Source organism: Clinocottus analis, unplaced genomic scaffold (assembly GCF_023055335.1).
Source record: "Clinocottus analis isolate CAN_PGR_092001 unplaced genomic scaffold, fCliAna1.0.p SCAF_16, whole genome shotgun sequence".
Classification (NCBI taxonomy): Eukaryota; Metazoa; Chordata; class Actinopteri; order Perciformes; family Cottidae; genus Clinocottus; species Clinocottus analis.
In genome coordinates this window covers 13,697,772-13,719,360 of record NW_027175887.1, presented here as the reverse complement: position 1 = coordinate 13,719,360, position 21,589 = coordinate 13,697,772, and the positions used below count along the sequence as shown (strand labels likewise).

The window sequence follows — 21,589 nt, the reverse complement described above, 5'->3', positions numbered from 1 at the left end:
CACGTGACAATGTGAAGAGAAATCCCCCTCGAGGATTTGATTTACGGAGAGAGACTTCCTCAGCGTCGAGACTACTGTCGTACAACCATTCAGACCTTCCGTCCGAGGGAGACTGGACAGGAGAGGGGAGGGGAAGAGGAAAAACTGCCATTTTCTTGCTCTTTCCCACCCAATCCCCCCTGCTCCTTACAGGAGTGGCCCCTTCCTCTCTCTCTCTCTCTCTCGACAAAATCCAGGAGGAAACAAGCAGCCACCCGGCCGAGGGGATCTGAGAGAGATGCTTATATCAAGTTTTAATACTATGATTGTTCTTACAATTTTTAAACTTTAAATGGGAAAACTGGAATACTAATATTGATATGAAGAGATTTATTGTTACTATTATTATGACTTTCATCGTCCTTACTGTTATTATAGCTTCAGAGTTCTTGCTTTCTGCCTTCGGTTACTGATGTGTTGCTCTGGTGCAGTCAGTGTGTTTTCTGACTGTGGGATGACGACAACTGTGCTGGCTATATATAAATATATATGTGTATATATAGGTATTTTTGAACTGAAAGACGCATATTATTTCGTGCACAGTACCCTTGACATTGCCTCTATGTGACGGGAAAGCATTGCAACTTGGATATGAAGCACCTTTCAGAAACACTCTCCTTGCTGTTTTGCTTTTGTCAGACTGTGGAGCGATTATCAAAATGACATGTTGGCATTGATGGCCTCGACATATGATTTCCTCACTCTTTTAAAAGTTATTTGTCACTGAATAACAGGCAGAGACTGAAAGTGTTGCAGCTGTTACTCTGGGGAGGCCCCACCCCCTTTTGGTTGATCACACACACAAACATCATAATGTGTCAATGTGCCATATTGCTCTGAAGTCCCTTTACTTTCAGCTTCCGCTGCTCATTCATAATTCATCATAAACTCAGTCCTGCTATTCTCACTGTTGCTGGGATCAAACATAAGGGCTCTCTCATGACCTCTCTACCTTGAACAACACTCCACCTCTCCTGCGTTTCACATCGGGGTCATCGGGGGGGAGTTTACTCCCGGCCCTGCTAAGCTCAGTCTGTTTTTTTTTGCAGCAAAAAAAAGAAGAGAGAAATGAGTTTTTGTATTTCATGTGCACGTAACACACAGGCGTGTGAATGTGCAAATGTGATTCAGATCGATTTTCCTACACAACTGCTTCGTGCCGATGGTCAAGGAGAGATATTTGAATGAAAAGGACATAACAATAAGGACGATGAAAACAATGGTCATCTAATTATGGTTTAAGATGTAAAAAAAAAAAAAAGTCTCAAAAGTTCTAAAGAATCTCTGTCTTCCAAATAATGTTTAACATGAAAAGGTACAATGTATTTATTTAACTGTTCTGCTTTCTGCACAGTGTGACCGGTTCTCTACATCCTGACCTGACAGTGTTTAGAGTCTGTTTTCCTCTCATCATTTTCATCCCCTCGTTTGTACAAAGCACCTTCTGCGGCTCATTGTTCATTACCACGTCTTATGCAACGGCCCTATTCCCATTAGCAACTGTGACTTTTCATATTTCCCTTTAAAGGTTTTGAAATATTTTTCCACCAAAGGTTATGTTTCTGAAAGGGTGAACCAGCAGAATGTGGCTACCGGTCCAAACTGGTTGCACAGCCTCATTCTGCTGCTTTCTCTCAGGTCTCCAAATCATCTGCTTATGTAAATAAGGCAAAAATAATAACTTAAGATAAGACTTTCTGAATATAACTGGACTGATACAATTACGTTCTGATGAAGTGACTGGTGAGACACAGTTGGTTTAGTAATTTCTTTGCACTTATTTAAGTTATTATGAAGATACGGAGGCTCGTTGTCGCTGTCAGGAGAAACAGATCCGAGGGAATCGGTCAAACTCTCAAGAAAGCATTTTCTTTTCCTTTAAGAGATCTTTTAAAAAATGAGAATATGAAATGATGAAGGGTAACTTACAGAAGATACAACTCTGGAAAAAATCAAGAGACCACTTCAAAAGTATCAGTTTCTCTGCTTTTACTATTACTTATATGTGTTTGATATTCTATAAACTACTGACAACATTTCTCCCAAATTGCAAATATTGTCAGTGGAGCATTTATTTGCAGAAATTGACAACTGGTCAAAAGAATCAAAGAGATGCAGTGATTTCAGATCTGGAATAATGCAAAGAAAAAAAGGTCATGTTAATTTTGAAACAACGCGATAGTGTTTTAACTTGGGAAGAGTTCAGAAATCAATATTTGGTGATTTACAATCACAGCTTTCATGCTCTCCCAGTCTTTCACTTTGCTGTTGAGGGACTCGGCTCGACTTGGTTTGAAGGCGCGAGACCGTCCGTCTTCCTCTTGACCGCGTTCCAGATGTTTTCAATGGGATGCCGGTCTGGAGATTGAGCCTCGACAGAATCCTGATCTGGTGGTCCTTAATCCACACACCCTCACTGACCCGGCTGTGTGGCATGGAGCATCGCCCGGCTGGAAGATGAAAAAACACTCAAGAGTTGAGGAACATTGAGCAGAAAGGAGCACGTTTTCTTCCAGGACGACGTTGTGCTGCGTCCTTCACAAAGACACATCTGCTCTGCTCCGGCTTCGCCGAAACACCCGCAGATCATCACCGATCCTCCACTAAATGTCACAGGTGTGAGACTCGTAGACTTCTACCGGTCTCCGTCCCACCATGAGACGACCAGGTGATCCTCCTGGTCCTCTGCGAAACCTCAGCCTGGCTTTTCTTTGCTTCTCGTTGATGAATTTTTATTTTTAACTCTTCGTCACTGTCGATAGCCACTTTTTTTATTCCAATTAAAAAATGAAGAGGATAGTGATGACCACAGCACTGGTTTTTATACTTGTCTTCATTAAATGAGATGTGGTTGCGGTGATCACCTGATCGGTACCTCATTAAGTAGAATCAGGTGCGCCTGTACTGGAATTCAACCGACACGGGAATGAAATGGCTGCCACACACATGGAGAAGCTGATTTTAAGAACAATTTGAAGTGGTCTCTCATTTTTTCCAGAGCGCGCGCACACACACACACACACACACATTCATATAGACATATATGAATTTCAAATGTTTTAAGAGATAATACATTGTTAGAATTATAATAAAGATACAGAAACAAAGTTCTAATTTTTGTTGTTTGCCATTTCTTGAATGAAACTATTGTAATAGTTTATTTTTTCATCTGTGCATATGTGAAATAATTGCATATCAGCACCAACAGGCTCCTTTTACAATGTGAGAAACTTGCACTTTACAATAGCTTTTAAATAAAAAGATTGTTATTATTTGCACCATGCACACACCTGTTAGTGGGATATCTTGCTGCAGTGATCTTTAATCAGTAGACGGTCTGATAAATACAGATTAATGTCCAGGTTTGAATGAAAGTTTAGTTTCAGCGCCACTCATTTGAGTTTTCTAACATTAACATGGTACATTAGAGCCACTGCTCAATACAATAGCTTACATATCCCCTCCCCTCAAATAAACATCCATGTTTCTACACATTTTTTGTCTTCAAAACCTAGAAACCCGCCTTTACACAAATTGACCAGTAAAAAGTATGCAGGTCCCACTAACGTTTCAGGTTTCCGACACTAAATAAAATGAAGTTGACATACTCTACTTCTTATTTGTGTCATTTAAATACAGCAGCATATTGTGATAATATAACAGAATGACGCCAGATGTGGAAAATTAAGTTTTGTTTTATTAAATCAGAGCAAATATAGGACAATATTAAGATTTAAAGAAAAATAAGTCACATTACACGGTTCTACGGCTGATGGTGTCTGCAGGAAGCCCGGCATCTGAAACAGCAGGGAAAAGAAGTCAGAAAAATCGTAATCCTACGCAGTTAAAACATTTGTTTTGCAATCGTCTCTTCAGCGCCTGCCTTGTCAAGGGCAGAGCTGCACTTTTATCAACACTGATTATCTGAGCCCAGTGCTAAACATCACAAGAGATCCACATTAACACACCGTCTGATATTAAAGAGATGACGCGTCATGACAAACCTGATTTAAGTCCAGTCGGTAAAGAGTGGCGTCACTTCCTGAAATACCCGAAGAAAAGAAAAAAAAGCAGTTAGTGTGTTGTTATCGTTTCCACTTTTGACCATCTTTGGTTTATTTTCTCCTCAGGAACTCTGGCTTGTCAGGGCCAGAGATGCACGTTCTCCTCAAATAGACTCAGAGCCCAGTGCAAGTCATCAGGGGAGAGGGACAGCTAAGCCTGCACTACAGCTCGAGTGTAAAACAGGAATGCATGTACATCAGAGAGCACAGGGTTGTTGCAGCATCTCTTCTTAACTTATCTACTCAACACACCAAAAAATCCTAGACCACCCTGAACAAGGGCTCTCAAGTCTGCTTTCAAAGTGCTACTTAAGTTGTATGGTCCTCAACAGATGTACTGGTACTATCGTGTACTTGTTGCTCTCTAGTGGTCACAGTTTGTAACTGCACCACTGTCCATAATTTAGACAAGGAGTTAGCAAAATGTATCATCCTTCACATTGGTAGAGCCGTTGGTTGCCATCAAGGCATGTATAATAGAGCACACGTACGTAATACACACCTCTTTGGCCCCAATGAGTGGTGCCACTTGTTGAAAGACACCTGAAAAAGGACAAAAGCAAGTTTTACTGTATTATCACTATGATCTCTTGTTAACATTCATTTATTCATTCATTAATTTTCTCCTCAGGAACTTTGGCTTGTCAGAACCAAAGATGCACGTTCTCCTCAAATAGACTCAGAGCCCAGTGCACGTCATCAGGGGAGAGGGAAACCTACCTAACACGAGGAGCTAGTGCAAGCTCTCAGGTGTGCAGGTGGTACCGCCGATACCAGTTTAACCCACTAAACCATCCTGCGAGCCAATAATGTAAATACGTTAAGTCATATTTATCGTTTTCCATTATCTGGATTCTATTGGTTCGTGTTTTTAGTTGCTCACGTCAAAACCCGGGGCGACGTGACGCGTTTTTCTTGTGCCACGTGACCAACCCGCCGTTCTGACTTTGAGTTTGAAGTTAATTTATGCAGCGAGGGTTTAGTGTGCTTAGACCAACCGACTAACTGTTGTGATAACAGACTACTGTGGTAGTTAGCTAGCATGTTAGCTACCTGGGAGTTCAGCAGCACCACGTGGCAATGGGCCCACAAGGTTTAAGATACGCCGGTCAGGCTAATACGGAAATACACCGGAGCAAACGGCTGCAGTCGACAAAACTGACATTTAACGTTAGATCAGTTAACTACACGCTGCCATGTTTTGGCACCAGACAACACGTGACGTTTAAGTGGCTCATGTGCTTCAGCTGTGTTACAATTATGCTAATCAAAGTGAATGCAAGTTTAACTAACAGCAATGAGCTATGGTATGAGGCGAAAACAGTTCGCAGCAGTGAATGTTAACGTCATCCAATACTAATCTATTATATACGATGATTAAACAAACTAAATAGTAACATATCTTCTTACCAGTAGCACGAGAGGCGCTCCAGTCGAGGAGGACAGGAAAATGACCGAAGCCTCGTTCACTTCCTCTGTTTTACTGAAGGTCGGTTAACCGGCAGCTCTAAAGAACATTACCGCCCCCTAACGGACCGGAGAGGTCAGTCAGAAAAATGGCCAACAAACAAGTCTCAAACAGATTATCTCTGCTTTATTTACCTCTAATTATATTACTGAGGGGTTATTAAAAATGGACACGTTACTGACAATTTCCAAATAACTCAAGAAATTCTTTGAGATGCCCCCGAAACCTCCACACATCTTCAAAGTAACCGAAAATACAGTAAAATGTGTTATTGCGTTTTACTTTACTCCTCTGTAACCAATGAGAAAAATATGAAATGGACGCTACGGGTTAAAGAAACCTTATAATTGAGTCAAACACAACGATATTAGTACTACTTCCAAATAAAGCTTTCAAAATCAAATATATTACAATGGAAGTAGTTATACCAAGTGGCCACCAGAGGGCGATAACATTTCTCTGCATTACACTGTAAATGTAATACAAGTATTTCTTTCTAGCAGCACAAGCAGTCAACTTCAGGGGCACAAACACTCATCATATTTAAGATGAAGTAGAAATGAAAGAAACAAATATCGGGTTTATTTCAAATAACCGTTGCTTGTATTTTAAAACCACCCTTTATTCTACCATCTAGTGTTCCCAAAATGCAACTACAGATATTTATCAAAATAAAGCTGCAGTTATTCAGTGTGATTAGAAGAGGTATGACACTTCCGTTGAAAACTTCCCAATAATAACTTGCAGACAGTTATAGTTACACAGAGGTGTAGATGTAAATAAACACTGTTACAGCAGGATAAACGATAAAAGGCTTGACTGAACCGACTTACAAATCAGATATGTTGACTCATTTATCAATGCCTCAATAAACAGAGCCAACTATAATTAAAGTATGCTCGTGGCTTAAAAAATGGGGTGTATAATCTGCCAAAATATTTGAAATGAGTTTGAAAGAGACCCGTTAATGTGGTCAGACCATAAATGAGCAAAGTACCAAGGGTCACAACAGTGAGTTGCATTTCCTGTATCTATAAACAGATTTAACTCACTGGTTCTAACGTCCTGCATTGAAAACTGATTATGAAGCCTGGTTTCATTTATATGTTCAGATGTCACATCAACGTAAACAAGGAAAGTGCACTAGCCAAAACATTTGTAAACAACACTATTTTTAAATGTACTTTCGGCACTTAATTTTGCCCGATATGAATAATGAACGGCTTAAAAGTAAACAATGATTTTGGTGGAAGAGCAACAAGGTCCTTTTGTCCCGAAGACGACCATCATCATCAACATTTAAGGATTGCATCAATCCATTTAAACAAAGTAAACAGCTGTCTACTTCAGTAAATCTGTTTTAAGAGTCTTTATTTGTAACTGTAACCATTATAATATTCCTTTTAGCTTTTCCTAGAGCCTTTACATTGTGCCACTGCATGCTGAATCCATACTGCAAACCTTAATGACCATCAGCTTCATTCCTCGTTGCCTCTTATGGCTGTTATCATTTTAATCACAGGGTCTGCACTGTTGTCATGATACTATCCTTCCAGATGTGATTATAGGATTACTAACACTGGATTGCTGTTTGTTAAAAGCCGTTTGTTGCTGGGCGTAAACAGTGGAGTTATTAACATGACAAGTTCTGACACGACAAAGTTTCACAAGTTCAGCAGCAAGAAGCAAGAACAGCACACGAGAGCGCGAACAATTCTTCTTCAGGGGTCTCTGACTTCAAAGGATCTCTGCCTTTATTACACACACACACACACACACACACACACACACACACACACACACACATTCTCTCTCTCACACACATGCACACACACACCGGATGTATCCTCCAGCTGTGGAGGCGGAGGCTCACAGAACTCTCCTGAGGGAGTGTTGAGGGGAGGAAGAGGGGGTCTGGAGACGAGCACATGGACTTTTCCTTATCTGGTCATGCTTCGTGCTTCTTAGTGTAAAATAGTAAAACATAGTTAATAGCCCAGTTCACACACACACACACACACACACACACACACACACACACACACACACACACACACACAAATGCATACACTTTAGCTGGTGACTCAGCTATTGTGACTCACCTAGACACACACACAAAACACACACACACACACATTCTCTCTCTCTGCCTCATTAAGACTTTTCTGACGGAGGTGAAGCGACTGAATGAAAGAGAAAAAACGAGACGATCTTCAACAAGTGGTGGAGAGCAAAGAACAAGAGTTTCCCCTGCAGCTGTTTTGAAGAGAGAGAGAGAGAGAGAGAGAGAGAGAGAGAGAGAGAGAGAGAGAGAGAGAGAGAGAGAAGGAGGGAGGAAGGGAGGGAGGGGGTGTGAGGGAGGAAAAGGAGGGAAGAAAAAAAAAGAAGCCAACTCATCTGACACAAACAGTGAGCTAAAGAAAAGGGAAGAGCAGGAGCAGCACTGTGCAGGACGAGTGGAAAAACCAAAGTTGGAGAAGACGAGGAGAAGAGTGAAGAAGACAAGACGGAGAGAGAGAGAGAGAGAGAGAGAAAGAGAGAGAGAGAGAGAGAGAGAGAGAGAGAGAGAGAGAGAGAGAGAGAGAGAGAGAGAGAGGAGCCTCACGGTCTGCACAGAGATTGAGCTGGAAAAAAAGAAGTTTTCAGCTGCCCAACAAAAGAAGGAAAGGGGGTTTGAAGCAGAGAGGGCCCCAACATTCACAGAGGTAAGCAACTGTGAGCGTCCTGTTCGCCTCCCATGGCCGGAGCTGCTCGTCAGAGCGGACTGAGCTCCTATTTCTGCTCTGTGTGTTCATTTGATACTATATATTTCCTCTATGCAATGTGTGTGTGTGTGTGTGTGTGTGTGTGTGTGGTGAGTTATGTGTGACAGATGAAACGGGGACAGGGGGAGGAGTGAGTGTGGGTGCCAGAGTGGGTGCAGGATACAGGGGTGAAAGAGTTGGTTGTAAACTCCAGATGGGATCTCATAACGCGGTCGACCTTCGGTCTGAGTCCGTTGTTACTCAGATTTAACACGAGAAGCTCAAGCTCTAGATACTGGGAGGACCGGGTCGCGGCCGGACTATTGAAAACTGGGGGAACAAATTTCCTGCCTGACCTGCCAAGAGATTATATAAAGTCTGGAGGACCCCATGGTGGAACTAGATCTGTGCTGCTAGGCGGTAAGTTATCCGGTAGGATGGTGAAGTAGCATGAAAATGAACCAATCGGGCACTCCAGTCCAACTTAAATTTGTCTCATACATACATTTATATTCATATATAATTATTTAGAGGATTTTCAGACCTGTGTTGTTTAAATTTTCAGGAGAGCGAGGCCCACCCCAGCCTTTCAGAGGAAGTTTAAATTGATTATGAAGTCTATGACATGATGTTTGAAAGGCGTATGCCTTGATTTCTGCAGATATTTAGTTGCACGTCACGCTTTCTCTTTTACACAGACCGATCTTAATGTTTATACAGCTATACAATCATATTTGAGAGGCATGCCAGGGGACTACAGTTGTAGTGTAAGTGACTTGCTTGTGTATTGAGAGGATGAATAATCAGTTGGGATTAAATTCCCACAGGCTCTTTACTCGTGTCATGAGTTTGGAGATTACTTAGTGAAACTTGCAGGAATGCACCAACTTATTTGATATGAGGGACAGCCCAGCTCCCCCACCCCCTCTGTCCTCTGGAAACTCAGACACAGTCCCCCGAGGACAGCAATGCAACTGGAGAGGGGGGGGGGGCAGGAAGTCCAGGTCAAGGGTCAAAAGGGAGGCGATCCGTTATTCCTCTGACCTCCTGCAGAACGCAGGGTTGTGTAATCTACGAGACCTCAGACCTCGACGGAGCAACGCGACAGTGAGCCGAGGAAGATCCGGGCAGGGAGCGGCACGGCATGATGCTCCCACTGGAGCATGTGACGCCGCGTGAACAGCAGGATGTGGAGGGAAATCAACCACACTAATTGTGAGCCATGGAGAGAGAGAGAGAGAGAGAGAGAGATGGCTGCAGGGAGAACAAAAAAAAACAAAAAAACAGGCACGACATGAAGGCTGCGTCTGGGTGGAGTTCAGCTCCGGGTGCAGCGAGGGTTTGAAACACCAGAAGGCAAAACTGCTGCGCGCTTAAATATTTATCAGGGAAAGTATCTCATCTTAAAGTGGAACCATGAGCTTAAAGTCCCTCAAAGATCTCGAGTACTTCATGTAGATCGATTCATTTTGAGTCAGCCGTAACTTTTTACTTGTTTCCTTTCTGAATGAGTGGGAATGATGGGACGGGGTGACCTTTACCCCCCAATTTATTTTAGGATCGCTCATGTTTGAAAGCTGGATTGCTTTCACGGATACTCACTGATGTTGTTACACCATGCCTAAATTTACTGTACACATCATCCTCCGGCAGCAGCTACAACTCTTTAATGGGCCTAGCGAGCCTCCATTAAATGGCCGGTCATTTATCTGAGGGGATTTTCGAGTGCTCTCCTATCATAAACCCTTAAAAGAGACGTACCGCACATTAAGACAGGGATTCCCAACCAGTGGCACTTGCACCCCGGGAGCTACTTCTGCCGTTGTACCCCGTAAATACACTTCATTTTTCATTAATGATGAAATGCACACTTTAAAAGTCATTCATATCAACGCATTTGATGATATTTGTGGGTTGAGATGATGTGGTTTCCTAATGGATTAGCGGCTCTTCCATTGACCCGTACGGGCTCATGACTGAATTATGAAACGTTGAAACATGTAGGCGGGGACATAATCATGTGAGAATACAGTCTGTAATAATAAGAGTCACATACTTTACATTCACTAACCTCTGGTGAACATGAATATAGCTTCACGGACGAGATTGTCCCTCAAAAAAAGGCTCATATCATGACATACATATCATCGTTGTGATTAAAATAACATGTCAAAGTTGATGCAACTCCCCAAAGACTTCACATGGGAGCTGATTACACAACAGTCCGACTAAAAAGAAGAGGATCCTCTGAACTAATCACATGCTCTTCTCTCCCAGAGAACAGGATGTCGACTCTGCCGTCAGACAGCAGCGTTGGAGACGCCAGCAGTCGCAGCTTCTGGATGGTAAGAGTGTGTATCTCGTGTGTCTCTTTCGGGGACAAAGAAAAAGACGGATCCCAGGAAGATTTCCCCCTGGAGTCTTGGTGACCTTCCTTTTTCAAACCAGACGGTTTAGTTCAGTCTTCCTATCAGTGTGAACAAGGCTGTGCTTTGATTTTTCGATGAGAATAGTGTACCATTGTGCACTCTGGATTGGTGTGATTGGGTTATCTGTCCTCCAGGGGGGATTTGTGATCGTGCTCAGCTCATTAGGTATTTGATTGTCTGTGTTTGCTCGACAGTGGAGCCGGTAAAGCACCGGGCTCGTTTCTCTGTGGATCCAGGACACGTTTTTTCCATTTTCCCGGCCCTCTGTGACATCATTGTTCTGCTGCATGCTGTGTTTATTTGCGGGTTCTTCTGCTCGGTGAGGATGAGTGTGTTCAGCTCCTATGTAGAGCTCGTTCCCCTTTCTTTTCTGAGGTTACACGACTTTGTCCAATGTGACTTCCTGACGTCTAATGAGTTGAAGGTGTGCTGCTTGGTGGCCTTTGATACCTTCAGATGGAGCCAGCGGTTCCAGCTGTTTCCAGTCTCTGCAAAGCTAACCGCCGGCAGCTTCACATGTACGGCACAGACCTCAGAGTAGCGTTGATGTTCTCATCTAATACGCTTATTCCCCAAACTTGTCCTTTAAAAATAAAGTCTCAATCAAGTTGCTTAGTGAGTGACACAAAGGTTGAACTTCACTGACCAAAGATATTGTTCAGATAAGATGCGATGGCTTCCATTCCCACTCCTCGACATAATAAAGAAAATAATGAAAATGAATTGGTTTCGAAGAAATGATGACCTCGTAAATAAAAGGTCAATACATGTTTTACAAGGACACAATACAGGACAGAGTAGTAAGTGAAGCTTTAGATCTATCTTCATCACACTGGACCTTTTTATTGAGAATTATTCACACAATAACACATGATGAATTGTACACTCGTCGACTCTTTCATTTCATCATAATCTTGAGAACTATCGAACGTTTTCTCCGCTCCGATTCAGCACCAGTAATACACGTCCAACTATTTGACTCTTCTGCGTATGAACTGCTCTGCTCTCTGTTTACGAGCCACAGCCCGCCATGTTTTTAAAGCTGGAAACACTTCCAACATTCAAAGTGGCCCGACTATCTAATTTGTGTGTTCTACCGCTTCAATGCCGGCTTTGTCTCCCGTCGGCCTCCATGTGCAGCTCCACCATCGCTCCCCTCCTTGTAATTTTGCCGGCCGCACGTGTTTGCGGGCCAGTTCTCGTCTGCGTCGTCCTGCAGACGCGCTCCAGGGCCGTCTGTCATTAGACTGCACACCGAAGCTCTTTCTTTTGTTTGTTTTTGGATTTGCAAAGTCACCACCACTTGAAGATATTAGCTGTGATGTGTAGAAGTGTACTCTACTAATAGATACAAGCAGCTGTGATGCATCAGTCTCAGCCCCGGGCCCATGTTCCCACTCTCCTCATCTCTCGTAAAGACGCTGTATGGAGCGTCTCTCTTCACACATCCTTTTGCTGTTTTCAAGTACAAAAGAAACGATGATGGGTTTTTTTTTCCAAATCTGCAGCAGACTTTTCGTATTTGACGGGAATGACGAGCCTTGCTATTCTTTTAGGACAAACATTTCTGTCTAAGCTGGCACTATTTCTATAATATTGCTGTAACTACTGCTACTGCGACCTTTAGCAGCTCGGTAACTGCGAGCATTACTTCAGCTGGTGGTCCTTTATGCTCTCGATATGATTGGTTCTAGACATGAATAGTGTGTTTTTTCAATGGAGGCCTGTGGCCATTTTCTCCGATACAGCGTTTTATGGCTCCGACAGATTCTCTAGTAGCAGATTTGCATCGGCCTCAGAGATTGGCCAACTGGGTCTCTGCAGCGCTGCCGTTGGCCTCAAACTGGATTCCTCAGCTGTTTCTATTTAATTTTCAGACGAGTGAGGAGAGTCAGTGTAAACCACAACGGGCAGAAAGAAAGAAAGACAGAAGGAAAGGAGAGAGAGAAACAGCAGGCCACTAATGAGAAGTAATCGATTGATTGTGATTAGGCCAAAAGGAACCGAGTGTTTCCTTCAAGGTATCAAGTCTTAAAGTCTTTAAAGGCTGCATGAAAATATGTCTCCTTAACAGTTGTTAGGGCACGTTTAACTTTCAATACATGTGTATTCTGACTTCTACAGGATTTCAAGTATGTGACAACCAGATAACTGTTGAAATATTAAAGCAAAAATATATCCGTAGAAGTGTGAAAGGACAGACAAATTATGTATAAATATCACTATGCCTGAACACAAATAGCTCAATAAATATGAACACTCTTTATATTTTACTGGAGATGTCCTCCATGTTGATTAATCCTTTGAGTGTTTTCAGTATATATGAAAAGTATTTAGACAGTTTTAGCATCAATTAAAGACAGAAATACACCTGTTTGACGAGTGAAAACGATTAGCCACAAGAAACTCATGTTCACTTTTATCTCTGTCCCACTTAAACATGTTCTTTCTATGGTATCAGCAAAAAGCGCATGGCCTCAGATGATTCGACACAACATGGCAACACGTATGTTGTCCCGAAACCTCCAAGCAGCTGTCTAAACGTGTCAGTGACGAACAGATAGAGCCCGACAGAAAAGTGCAAAAGAGAGGAGTGAGTGCTGAGGAGGAGCTCACGTCGGCTGCCAGGAAAATTGCAGAGAGATTTCCAAATACCACATCCACAAACAACACATTTGCTCCAGATATGTTATTACACTCAGGGCCTCGCGTCGACTGCCCTCTTCACTTCCCTCTCCGTCTGTCTTTTTAAGGCCGGGAGCCGCGTCCTCGTGTCCGAGCGGCCGCGCCCTGTGCCGCCGCCGGCATTAGATGCTACCGCAGGAAACCTAAAGCCAGTGAAGAGCCACTTGGAGCACGTGGGGCTCGACCTCAGGCGGCTGCGGCGCTGTCACGGCTGTGAAGGGAGATGCGCATGCGAGCTGGATCTTGCTATGACTGACTGGCAAGAGAATGTGAGACGGACCAATAGACGGACGGTTCAATGTCAAACTGGTGTAACTGATGACATTAATATTGGCTGCACAGCGTTTGTCGGTTTAAAGATGTGCGCTGGCACAGCGACTGGGAGACTTAAATGGAACAGAGCGACGATTAAAGGGATAGGTCGACGTTTCAGGAAATCCGCTTATTCACTTTCTTGCTGAGCGTCAGATGAGACGCTCAATATCATTCTCTGGTCCGAACAGTCAATAAGCAGCTGGATCCAGCGGCCTGTCAGCAGAGCGGTATCAATCTTCTCATTTAAGTCTTGGCAAGAGTGTCAAAGTGCTTCTTCCTCAAATGTTGAACTGCATCCTGTTATTGTGTTAATCACAGAAGCACAGCGGCACAGTATTTCTTTGACAGGAGCCACATAAATCAAGTTTGAATTACTGGAGGCAGCGCTCGTGCTGCTGTAACGGGGACGAGTGGGGCTCAGCGGTGAGCAGGGGTCGTCCTTCAATCAGAGGATCGGCGGTTCGATCCCGGCGCCACCAGCCCATGTCGACGTGTCCTTGAGCAAGACGCTTAACCCTAAATTGCTCCCGTAGCTGCGCCTACAGAGTATGAATGGTTGATAATATTGATGTGACACCTTGCATGGTAGCTCCTCCCATCAGTGTGTGAATGGATGAATGATGTCATAGTGTTGAAGCGCTTAGAGTGGTTGGAAGACTAGAAAAGCACTGCACATGTCCATTTACTGAAAAGACAACTGCAACTAATAGTTTTAATATATTGATAATACTCTGATAAATAGAAGTAACAGCAGCAGTAATGGCATCGGTGTTGACATTATAGGAAGCAGTAGAAGTGATATTGGTATTAAGAGTGTAAGAGACTTAAATTATTTGATCTAAATCAGTTTATTGCCCACATGCTGTCGCCACTCTGCCAGGATTGAAATGTGAGCAGATGAATTTTTTTTAACGTGGCATCGAAAGTGAAGCCAGAAAGAAATTAAACTGAAAAAGGCTGTCGTGAATACTGAATATGTTGTTGGGCATTATGATATCAGGGATTAAAAACCGCTCCGTCCATGAATCCCCTTGTTTACGTGGTGTGAACAGCAGATCTTCCTCTCTCTTTGTGTCCTGGCAGCCTGGGAACTATCAGCCCACTGTGAAGCGAACAGAAGACGCCTTCCAGGCCTGCAATGACATCGTGGCGTGTTTCCAGGAGCGAGCTCGTGTGGAGCGGCAGTACGCCCAGCAGCTCAGCGAGTGGAGCAACAAGTGGAAGCCAGTGGTGGACTCCAGTAAGTATTCTGCTGCCTCTGTCAACGCAGTTTACTACGACTCTTAAAAGTCTCCTTTCTGTGATAAGAGACGCAAATATATATTCCAGTTCAAATGTTGTGCTTCATGGAAACACTCGCGGGTTATTCTAATGATTTCAGAAGCACAAAGAGCTTTTATCGTGTCACATTTACTGAGTGTTTCTTTCTTCTCCTCCCTCAGGTCCGCTGTACGGATCCATCCTGAAGGCGTGGCAGTGCTTTCTGTCCTCGGCCGACCGGCTGGCCTCCTTACACGCCTCCATCTGTCGCTCCCTGGTGGCAGAGGATGGAGACCGGGTCCGGACCTGGCAGAAGGACACCTTCCACAAGAAGTTGTTCGGAGGCTTCAAGGAGTCCCAGGACATCGAGACGGGCTTCACGCGCGCTCAGAAGCCGTGGGCCAAACGACTTAAAAAGGTCTGCGTCGCCGGGTTTGGTGTGATACTGATGATATGACGCTGGAGTCTGATACTGATATGAGATAGAGGAAGCCAGACTACACGTCTCCTTTAAAGATGTAAAGAGCCTGATAAACCCAGTGGAGTCCACATGAAAGGAAATAGCTTTTTCTTCTCTACAGCACACTCTGTAAACCTTGTCTCGTGATCTCTTTGAGAAACAATCTGTTGTTTTCAAATGTTTTATGAAAAAAAACTCCCCCTAGTATAAAGACCAAAATAAGATTTTTTTTTAATAAATACAATAAGAAGATAATTTGAAGTTAATTGCATTAAAGTGTGTGCAAAGTTGCAGCAGCAACACCTAATGTCAAAGTAGAGGAAGTACAGATACACTATAAACTATGTATTATATGTTATGTAAACAAGAATATGCGGAAGAAAAAATACTTGAAGCCCCTGAAAGCTTGGTTTGAAATCCTTTTTCTTGATTACATTAAATATTCAATACTAAATAAGTAACAATGAAATAGCGGGAGTTACACAATCTGTGCTTTCCTGTGATTGGAGAGCAGCGATGAGGACACGACTTCCATCTGAAGTAGAACTACATATTTTTCATTCACAATATACCCAAACATACAAACATTTAGGGGATCAATACGTTGCAAGATGCAATATCACAAATGGATCCTCATTAAGTAAAAGGCCGCATGCGGCACAAAACGCGACTCTGGGCATGGGCTCGGCTTTTCAAAGCCAGGCGCATCTTAATCTTCCAAATGATCCTCACAGGTTGAATTGCTCTTGGATGGATGATCGTTGGTGTCCGGAAAAGTCAACACACACACACACACACACTTACTTTGTGAACAACTTGAGCTGCACGTTCCTCGTCCCTTGGCGAGTGTAGCTGAGACGTTCTGGTTCCTCCGCAGCTGGATAAAGCCAGGAGGGCGTACCACAAAGTGAGCCGCAAGGAGCAGGCGGCCCGGGAGCGAGACGAGCACGCTCAGGGAAACCCGGACGTCGCCATCGACAAACAGAAGAAGATCCAAGAGGAGCGAGAGCTGGTTCAACAGGAGGCCGAGAAGGTCAGCAGCATGTTTCATCGCGCTGCTTTGAGTTTGGATGATTGTTTTTTTTACTTTGTCTGTCGACTGGTTTCCTTCTGTTCCGGGTTATTGACTGATTCTTGTCAGTGATTACTCTGTGGAGCTTTTGACCGCTAGTTGTGCTTTCAAACAGCGTGTTCGTGAGGTGCTGTGTTAGTGCACACACACACACACACACACACAAGCACGTGTCGATGCGGCACACTTTCACGCCGTCTGTTTGAGGTTTCCCAACCCAAAAAGCAAGAAATTGTTTTGTGTGAGTCACTGGTTGCAATGCATTATTTACTCTGCCCAACTGCAGTAACGTCCATCAAAAGAAAATAAGGAAAAGAAAAACGTCTATTATTCAACATATGGTGGATGCACAAAGCCAACATTTTCTTCCCGGCGCCTGAGCTGGCTCACTGATCGACACTCGTTGGCGCTAAGAAACCTTGAAATGCCCCAAAAAAGTCAGGAGAGAACAAAAAGAGTTTTGTTCAAGACAATTGTTCATATTTAGTTGTCAATCTAGTTTCAGTTTAACCTTTGTGGTGGGGGTTGTGGTCAGGAGGGAGTCGGGTAACCTCCACCTTCGCGTGAGCGACTGTGTGTGTATAAGACGACCCTGAACAGTGTGTGAAAGTGTGTCTAAATGTTCAGGTTCGTGCCCGCTATGAAAAAGTCCTGGAGGAGGTGAACCGCTACGCTCCGCGCTACATGGAAGAGATGGAGTCCATCTTTGACCAATCGCAGGACGAGGAGCGAAAGAGGATCGTCTTCCTCAAACAGGCCTTTCTCTCCATCCACAAGCACCTGGACATCACCAACAATGAGAGGTGAACAACTACGTTCTGTCTCTGCTGATTAGATGAAGATCAATGTGTGTGTGTGTGTGTGTGTGTGTGTGTGTGTGTGTGTGTGTGTATGGGGGGGAGGGGCGTGGGGGCAGGTGTGTCATTAGTGTCTAAGTATGTAAAAAAGTCAATAATTTGACTTAATTTCGCTCGAATCAAAAGCTGTTCAGCGGCATATTGCACGACTCAGTGACTCACTTCTAATATATTAACGGAATTAATAGCAATAAAGGATTTGAATTACTTCATCAAATCTACAGGAGATGATAGAAATGATGTCCTCTCTGTTAATCTGCTGGATGTTTGGGTAACACTTTACTTCAAATGCTCTTGATGACAAGTAGATGCAAGTAGATTATGTGCCAATTAGAGGTTTAAATACACTTTAGTCTCAGTATAAGCAGCAAAGGAACATCAACAGGTAAAATTAAAATGAATACCAGCATGTCATACACCCATAAAGTATTCATCCTCCTATATTGCTGTGTGTGTTTGATGATTATGCTCAATTCACGATGCAGCAGTTTAATTTCCATTGCAGTGAAATGTCAGCACCAGAGACAGTGAAACTGTTTGAACTATGTCATGGATAACAGCTCTGCGTTGTATTTTTGTCCCGTGGAGTTCTGCGTTGGTTTGCTTCGGTCTTAAGTGTTTGTCAATCTCATTTTGTGTGCTGTTTTTTACGCTCCTTCAGTGTGAGGGCCGAGTACAACGAGCTCCACGACACCTTGATGGCCATCGATGAGCACGAGGACCTTCGCTGGTGGAAAAACACCAACGGGCCCGGCATGCCCACCGACTGGCCCCACTTCCAGGTATATTAATGTTAATATCAATTCTTAATGTTCTCTATTTTTTTGGTCTGAAGTTAAATGTTGAGTAAATCTTTTTTTCAAATGTTTCTGAGGAATGGATGCCCGAAAAGAAAAGCAAAAAAGGGAAGAAAGAAGTTGAAAAGAAAGGAACAATAGAGAGGAGGTGAGTATTTATTATTTATTCAAGGGAATTGTTAAAGCTTTTGTTTTTACAAGGATCTGATTTCGTGCAGCTGATCTGACATCCAGCCGTCTTCTGTTTGTCCCTCTTCCTCTTCCTCTTCCTCCAGTGTGATCATTGGAGGAGTGAGAGTACGAGCTATGTATGATTATGCCGGCCAGGAGACCGATGAGCTGTCATTTAAAGCAGGTAAACAAACACAAACCATCCGACACGACTCACCGGACTGCACTCGCTGAAACGAGTATGAAGTCGACGTCATTGTCTAAAATTATTGTGAATTGTCGAATAGTTTATCTGCAGAAAACGTGATAATCAAATATTTTGTCACTAGTCATTTAATAGTTTAAGTATATATATATATATAAAATATATATTATTTTTTGCCCCATTCAGGCAATATTTTGGCATAAAATACGTAATTTTTCCATTTTTGAACCGAACGACACAGTTTTTTGACTGAAACTCCTTCCTAACAGGCCGAGGTTTTGTTTTATTGTGAGTTTTGTTGCAGATTCTGATTCTTTAGGTCCTAATCTTTCCAAAAAGGTGTCTTATTGATTGCTTGAGGAGGCATTTTCGGGGAATCTGAGTCATATCATGCTGGACGTTCATAGTTAGGATCAAAATATCTTTTTAAAAGTGATTTCTTTTGCAGATATACATTTTTTTCCGCAAGACTTTGCTGAACAAATACATACAACAAACACAATCAATTTTGGGTTCCTACAATGACTCAAACACACTCAAACAGGGAAAAGGAGGTCTGGAGCCAAAATTGGTTCCACAGTTTTCAACGGGTTAATCGATTAATGAATAAAAAAAAATGTTGGTTGCAATCCCCATTTTGTATTTCTGTCTCCCTTCAGCTGAGGAGTTTTTGAAGATCGAGGATGAGGACGACCAGGGCTGGTGTCGGGGGATGAAGGACGACGGGTGCGAGGGGCTCTACCCGGCCAACTACGTGGAGGTGGTGTAGCGAGGGCATCTGGTGTAGCGAGGGCATCTGGACCACGAGCTGGTTTGAACGTCTCAACGTCAGAAACATAAAGTCAATGCTGGAAAGAGAAACACCGAGTAGCTGCGAGCCAAAGATCTGGTCTGTGATGAGAGTACGATCTCACTTAAAGATGATATTTTAGCTAAGAGAGATTTTTTTTTAAAATAAACTATCCAGGTTGCGTGATCTCTTGAAGGATTTTTGAGAAATGTTTTAATATATACAGTATGCATAGACCACTTGTACGAAAGCCGTATATTAAGCAATGCTTTAATGTAAAACAAAAAATGCTCTTATGGTATATAACTAGTTATTTGGTGCTGACATTGCTTTACTGGACTGCTATTATCCTTTTTATTTCTTCCCACCTCAACACATTGCTGTTAAAATGCTCACAAAGCCTCTCAACATATGAAGAAAGTAACTCAAATACTGTGATTCTGATTCATCTGAAGCACAAGTGGAGTTAGCGTGATGGATGTCCATCACCACGAGGCCTCTGTTTCTCTTCGGTACAGGAACAGTTTGACAATTTTTAAGAATATGGTTTGCTGTCAAATAGAAAACACGATGAGATGGGAAGATTGATTTTTATTTTCATCTCTGTGTCTGTCAGGCATAAGGGGAACACACATTCCAGAAACTCCAGCGCTCGCTTGTTGTTGCGTGTCATGTTTACTTAAGTGGCAACAATCGATATGCCAACAACTTGTTTTATGACACTTATGTGAAAGGTTTGACATGTGACGAGCCCGTAGAGAAATATCACCCGGCGATGTCGTTCCCCTATGAGCATCATGCTCGTGCTCCCGACTCGTGGAACACTTGACGTCTAATAAAAGGCCAACAGATCACTCCAATGTGAAGCAGGATGGGGTAACATTGGAGTTCGAGGATACGCTGAGCAACTAGCGTCGTGTAAAGCGTGAGAAAAGTCCGTAAGAGGCGGGAGTCGAGGTTTTTAGACCGTTTTTTGTTTCCCCTGTGAAACAATGTTGACTTATTTTACCTTAGTTTTGTAAGGTTACTTACTAAATACTTAAAACATACATGTTTTTATCCAAAGCACAATCTTTTCCTAACTCTAACCAAGTAGTGTTGCTGGTAAGTAAACATAAAAACTAACTACACCTGAGTTTAACTTTCTGAAAAAGAGACTTCACGCATGTAATGAGCGTATATTGACACAAGCACGCCTTCCGCTCCAGGGTAGCTCGTGCGTCATAGCTTGAAGCTTAGGGCCACTGACCAAGCGTCCGTATTTGCAGAGTTGGGCGTGAGAACGTGCCGCTCTTGGATATTTCTGCACATTGTTTTGGCTTTCTGCCGCGCAACCTTTTGGGTTCTCTTATCAGTGTTGTTTTCAGGCCCGTCAGGCTGCTGTTTTTCCACAGTTCTGCATTCTTTGGGGTGGATACGGCTCAGAAGGAAGAGTGGGTTGCCCGTTACTTGCAGAGTGGGTGGTTCAATCCCTCATTTAATCTCAAAAACCGCTCCTGATAGTCAGAGCACCGCCTCGCATGGCCTCTGCACCGCCATCACGCTGTGTGAATGGAGCGACTGCGGCTCAGTGGTTAGCACGCCTGTCTTTCATTCAGCCTTCTCGTCCACGGCGATGTGTCCTTGAGCAAGACACCTAACCCCGAACTGCTCCCCGTTGCTGTGTCTACGGCGTATAGTAAAAATGTAAGTCGCTTTGGAAAAAATGCATCAGCATCTTTACAGAAGAAAAGAGCGATATGAGTGCAGTCCATTTATCTTTTTTCTTTTTTTTTAATTTCAATGAGGCAAGGCGAGGAGTTTTCTGTCTTTGTATTAATCCAGGTCCTATTTTCTATGAACATATGGTCAAAATGATTTTATTTTGGGAATCATCGAAGCATTGAGAGGTGTAATCATGTCCCAGACATGAAGATATCTCTGCACAGAAGGTTTAGAGATATTTTTCTTCTCCATCGCCATCTCAGTTTGACGCCAAGCATTCATATTTCCTGTCAGACTGTTCCTTTCAATGTAAGTATTGGGGAACAAAATAGGTTTCCTGTCTGTCTGCATTCATCTGTTGATACTGTCGTATGTGTGACGCTTATCATAGAGGACATCTTTACCAAAGTAAGGACGCTGCCGGGGCTGCCTCCCCCTCCGCCTCCTCCTTCTTCAGTATCTGTGTATGTGTGTGTGTTGTAAAAGCTATGCATTGAAAATTGTCTTTTGGAAATAAAAATTTGAAACT

General features: G+C 43.1%; 1 protein-coding gene, 1 long non-coding RNA gene and 3 other non-coding genes across 6 annotated transcripts; 1 reads left to right on the top strand and 4 right to left on the bottom strand.

Annotated features, from left to right (window-relative positions):
* Window positions 1-3,747: 3,747 nt before the first annotated feature.
* Window positions 3,748-5,542, bottom strand: LOC137787160 (uncharacterized). Its single transcript, XR_011077614.1, has 4 exons — window positions 5,514-5,542; window positions 4,606-4,646; window positions 4,044-4,081; window positions 3,748-3,836 (listed from the first exon to the last, which is right to left on the bottom strand). It is a non-coding gene; the product is annotated as an uncharacterized lncRNA (long non-coding RNA).
* On the bottom strand, window positions 3,905-3,994 carry LOC137787279 (small nucleolar RNA SNORD88). Its single transcript, XR_011077637.1, has one exon. It is a non-coding gene; the product is annotated as a small nucleolar RNA SNORD88 (small nucleolar RNA).
* LOC137787277 (small nucleolar RNA SNORD88) lies at window positions 4,159-4,249 on the bottom strand. Its single transcript, XR_011077635.1, has one exon. It is a non-coding gene; the product is annotated as a small nucleolar RNA SNORD88 (small nucleolar RNA).
* On the bottom strand, window positions 4,724-4,814 carry LOC137787278 (small nucleolar RNA SNORD88). Its single transcript, XR_011077636.1, has one exon. It is a non-coding gene; the product is annotated as a small nucleolar RNA SNORD88 (small nucleolar RNA).
* Window positions 5,543-8,165: 2,623 nt separating the features above from the next.
* On the top strand, window positions 8,166-21,589 carry si:ch211-51c14.1 (protein kinase C and casein kinase substrate in neurons protein 3). 2 transcript variants are annotated; one of them, XM_068579037.1, is made up of 10 exons: window positions 8,166-8,276; window positions 10,593-10,660; window positions 14,828-14,984; window positions 15,187-15,422; window positions 16,342-16,497; window positions 17,164-17,339; window positions 18,055-18,175; window positions 18,268-18,338; window positions 18,466-18,545; window positions 19,226-21,589. In XM_068579037.1, exons 2-10 carry the CDS (start codon window positions 10,601-10,603, stop codon window positions 19,333-19,335), a joined length of 1,167 nt encoding a protein of 388 aa, XP_068435138.1. In that variant the 5' UTR covers window positions 8,166-8,276; window positions 10,593-10,600; the 3' UTR covers window positions 19,336-21,589. The 2 variants fall into 2 exon arrangements, with proteins under 2 accessions (XP_068435138.1, XP_068435139.1); XM_068579038.1 differs by lacking the exon at window positions 8,166-8,276 and adding an exon at window positions 8,417-8,735.

Excerpts from the sequence above, each read along its gene's own strand:
- si:ch211-51c14.1 (XM_068579037.1), top strand. The coding sequence starts at position 10,601 with ATGTCGACTCTGCCGTCAGACAGCAGCGTTGGAGACGCCAGCAGTCGC. Across the intron at positions 14,985-15,186 it reads GAAGCCAGTGGTGGACTCCA|GTCCGCTGTACGGATCCATC; the intron begins GTAAGTATTCTG and ends CTCCTCCCTCAG. Across the intron at positions 18,176-18,267 it reads CCGACTGGCCCCACTTCCAG|GAATGGATGCCCGAAAAGAA; the intron begins GTATATTAATGT and ends AATGTTTCTGAG.